General features: G+C 45.5%; 1 protein-coding gene across 1 annotated transcript in view; it reads left to right on the top strand.

The window, feature by feature from the left end:
- The window catches only part of LTA4H (leukotriene A4 hydrolase), a 29,424-nt gene extending 25,743 nt beyond the window's left edge, over window positions 1-3,681 (top strand). Inside the window, exons 16-18 of the mRNA XM_045291362.1 lie at window positions 1,722-1,804; window positions 2,469-2,573; window positions 3,389-3,681. Of these exons, the coding sequence (XP_045147297.1) occupies window positions 1,722-1,804; window positions 2,469-2,573; window positions 3,389-3,506 (306 nt within the window). The 3' untranslated portion in view covers window positions 3,507-3,681. The remainder of the gene's footprint in view (window positions 1-1,721; window positions 1,805-2,468; window positions 2,574-3,388) is intronic.
- Window positions 3,682-3,923: the final 242 nt, after the last annotated feature.

A 3,923-nucleotide genomic window follows, 5' to 3' on the forward strand; every position in this document is an offset into this window, starting at 1 on the left:
TTTCTGTATGTGAAATCCAGGGTAGGTAAATGTATAACAACAGTAATTAGATTAATAATTCTCTAGGGCCTTGGTGGTGTGGTGGTTACTCATCGAGCTGCGACCTGCATGATCAGCAGTTCAAAACCACCAGCAAGCAGTTCCACTGGAAAAAGACTGGCCTTTCTGCTCCCGTAAGCAGTTACAGTTTCAGAAACCCACAGCAGGGTCGCAGTGGCGGGGAGGAGCGATTTTGGTGTTTAGGAACATGGCGGGGAGTCCGTTCCGACTCACAGCGACCCTGCGTACACCAGAACGAAACCCTGCACCATCCTTCCACTGTTCTTACATCCGAGCTCATCGCTGGAGCCACTGGCACTCCACCTGCCGAGGGCTTCCTCTTTTTCTCTGCTCCTCACTTTACCAAGCATGAAGTCCTCCAGGGACTGTCTCCCCTGACAACAAGTCCAAAGTGTGGGAGATGGAGTCTCAAGGCATCTCTGAGGAACATTCTGGCCCTACTTCTCTTCCAAGGCAGATTGGTTGCTTCTCTTGACAGTCCTGACAGCCAAGTGGTGGAGAGACTGAATGAATTAGAAAGCAGTTAATGAGAGCACAGATGGTGAGTTCCTGTGTCTGCGCTCACGGCTGGGGCGGCAACATCGCCCTAGTGGCGTCTTGGAGCCCTGGTGGTGCTGCGGGATGAGCATGGGGCTGTGAATCATAAGGTCAGAGGTTCAAACTCACCATCTGCTCCCATTAGGATTTACAGTCTCGGAATCTCTGAAGAGTCGTTCCACTGTCGTCCGATAGGTCCTTAGGAGTCAGAATTCACTTGATGACTGGGGATCTGTAGTGGCCGCTCTACCACAATCACTTCAGACTCGGACTTGGTTTAAACGGTGTTCGTTTTTCAATCTTTCCGACACCCTTGCTTGTTTTCTGACATTCACAAACCCCCTGATAATATACATAAAAGCTTGTGTCTGTGTAATAACTATATTTTTGCTAAGGAAAAAGAGCCCTTATTAATCACACCAGATTCTCAAACTATGGTGACCTAATTCTCTAAACATTGACTCTCTCTTACTTCAACCAGGCTCCTGTTGCCTTAAAATCATATTCCCCATTTAGCATTGATTATGAAAACATAATATAAACTGAGGTGGAATTTGATTATTATGGGATGATTAATCATTACAGAAGTCTGAAGTCCTTTCAAGAATACCTGCCCTATCCCGCCCTTTCTGTAACAAGAGTCTTAAGAGTCTTAAAAACTTAAGAATGTAGGTCTTTTAGAAGGGCATGTGGAGGAAACTGCCCAAGGACAAGGCAGGGTGAATCCGTGAGGCCGCAGTTCAGGAAGTAAGACTCCATCTGGAGAATGGAGATGACCCACCGCTCCGAGTGGCAGGCGAAGTGGGAAGACTGCAGAGCAGCGTCGGAACGCGCCTGCGTCTGTGGCCAGCGTGTCTGAGAGCAGTGAGCACAGCGTGCTCCTGCCTGCTGCTGCAAGTTCTTCACGAGTAGACGATCCCTTTGCTCTCAGGAGAGCACTCTGGTCCGGGATAGGTTTGTACAGAATGTCCTTCGGTGCGCATTTGCTTGCTCCTTTCATTTTGTTAGCTGACTTCTTTCTGCACGCTAAAGGAGGAAGCCTTTTAACCTGGCCAAGACTTCCTCTCTAGCTCTCCTAACAAGGGTGCTGATGAGATGATTGTCATGTGTCTGTTCTGCTCTAGGCACCGCTTCCCCTGGGACACGTAAAGCGAATGCAGGAAGTCTACAACCTGAATGCCATTAACAATTCAGAAATACGATTCAGGTACATCGCTTTAACTTGTCTCTGTGGACAAAACAAAGTAGAAGACTCGCCCAAAAGGTGGAGAACGGGGAGGCGTGTGTGGATTGGGAAATGCTTGTCACGTACTCACTTGCATCTGTAGAGCTAGTATTGTGGCACCAGTGGGTAGCTGTAATGTCTATTAAGATGATCGTAGCCATCCTTTTTGTTAGTTTGTTCTGAATTTCCCTTGCCTGAAAAATGAAAATTTGGAATTTGGCATCTAGTGGTAAACAGACTTACCTACACAACTCACTGAGAGGACTTCTCCGTGGAAATGGAAATCTTTGGTTCTGCTATGGGTCTATATAATCATTTCAAACTTAGGGTATGGGGCTTAAACCAAGTTTTATTCAGAAACCCTACTTAGTAGGTACGTAAGCACTTAGATAATCCAAACATTTTATAACTTAGGTATTTTTTCCCAGAAATAAAATATTTTCTTCCCTTTCCTCTACAGTTGTAAAATTTGTGTGTGGATGTATGTGTGTACAGATTTGAGATTCGTGGGATAAGAACATACTATAAAGCGGCTTACAGTATAATTCTTAAGGGATTTTTTAATCCGTGTGAAAGTCTTTTTTCAAGCATAGTTGTCTCTCCTCCTGCCCCGCCCCCACCTCCCACTCCCCAACACCCCCCTCAGGTGGTTACGGCTCTGCATCCAGTCCAAGTGGGAAGAAGCGATCCCTCTGGCTCTGAGCATGGCAACTGAGCAAGGAAGGATGAAGTTTACGCGGCCCTTGTTTAAGTAAGAGCCCAGTCCAGAGCTGTGGTTTGAATTTACATGGGGAAAGCATGAGAGACACTCTCTAAACAGATGTTGTTGAAGCTTTTGTAAAATACATTTAGTAAGTACTTTTTATATTTGGTAAACCCTTATTGATATCATGCAGGATAGGAGCCAATGTGTCTTAGTATTTACAGGTTGAGGCTATTTGCCTAGCTGGTTTAGAAGCATTATATAAAAAGCTAATAAAGGATGAAGCCAGTCTTGGAGACTTCCCAAGTGAAATCCAACAGTGACTTAGGGAACAAGGCCAGGCTGCCTAATGGATCTGCATATCTGTCTAAAACCCAACAGAACTTTCTTGGTGTGCTACACTGTCCCCAGCAGGCGAGTAGCCACCGGCCATTGAGGGCTGCTGAGCCCTTGGCATGTGGCTAGTATAATGAAGGGGAGGGGCTCGGACTTGATTTACATAATATCAACTTAATAGCTGCATGCAGCTAGTGGCTGGTGCGCTGGACAGCCCAGGTGTAAGAGTACTTGGTTTCTGTCTTACACTGGATTTGTGGTTTGATTTTTCTTGACCTATCATTCCAGCCCCCAGCCCCAAAGACAGAGGTAGGTTACTAGTCCCATGCACAGTGAACTCAAAGAAACAGGTCATCCTCCTGGTTAGACCACCGCCTTCTGCACTAGGTTGTATCCCCTCTGGCCTGGTGTTCCCATGCATCTCTCATAGCTCTGAGTTAGTACTGTTGTGACTTGTTGGGCAAATCCCCCTTTCCTCCCTCATCCAGTCATTTGATCTGAGATGTTAACTGTTCTTTCTCTCAAAGGGATCTGGCTGCCTTTGACAAATCCCGAGATGTGGCCATCAGCACCTATAAGCAGCACAAAGCCAGCATGCATCCCGTGACGGCCATGCTGGTGGGCAAAGACCTGAAAGTGGAGTAGGCCTGGCCTCTGGCTGTCCCCACAGAGGCTTTCTTTAAAAGTGAATTCATAAAAAAATAGATGCTTTGCCTTGGATATCTTTAAAAATGTCATTTCAGTTTGGGCTTTTTATTGTTTGCTTTTTTTTTGTCAGTGCTTTTGCTAAAATAAAGCCTTAAGTTGTTTGTAAAATAAATTTTAATCTTTTGATTTCTAAATGACAGTTTTGAAAGTGGCCTTGTTAAGAGATTTCTCCAACTTCAATCCCAACATATGTCAACGTAGTATTTACCTGATATTTTAAATTGTCTCCTTGAATCTGCTGCAGCTAAAACTTGACACAGACTGGCTTTTTGCCTTGAAATAACCAGAAGCATGGACCCGGGGTTTCATTTGCTCACCACCTGCCTGGCAGACACACCAACATGTATTCCCTCT

This window comes from Echinops telfairi, unplaced genomic scaffold (assembly GCF_000313985.2).
Source record: "Echinops telfairi isolate 266 unplaced genomic scaffold, ASM31398v2 ScPeMD7_2;HRSCAF=8, whole genome shotgun sequence".
Lineage (NCBI taxonomy): Eukaryota > Metazoa > Chordata > Mammalia > Afrosoricida > Tenrecidae > Echinops > Echinops telfairi.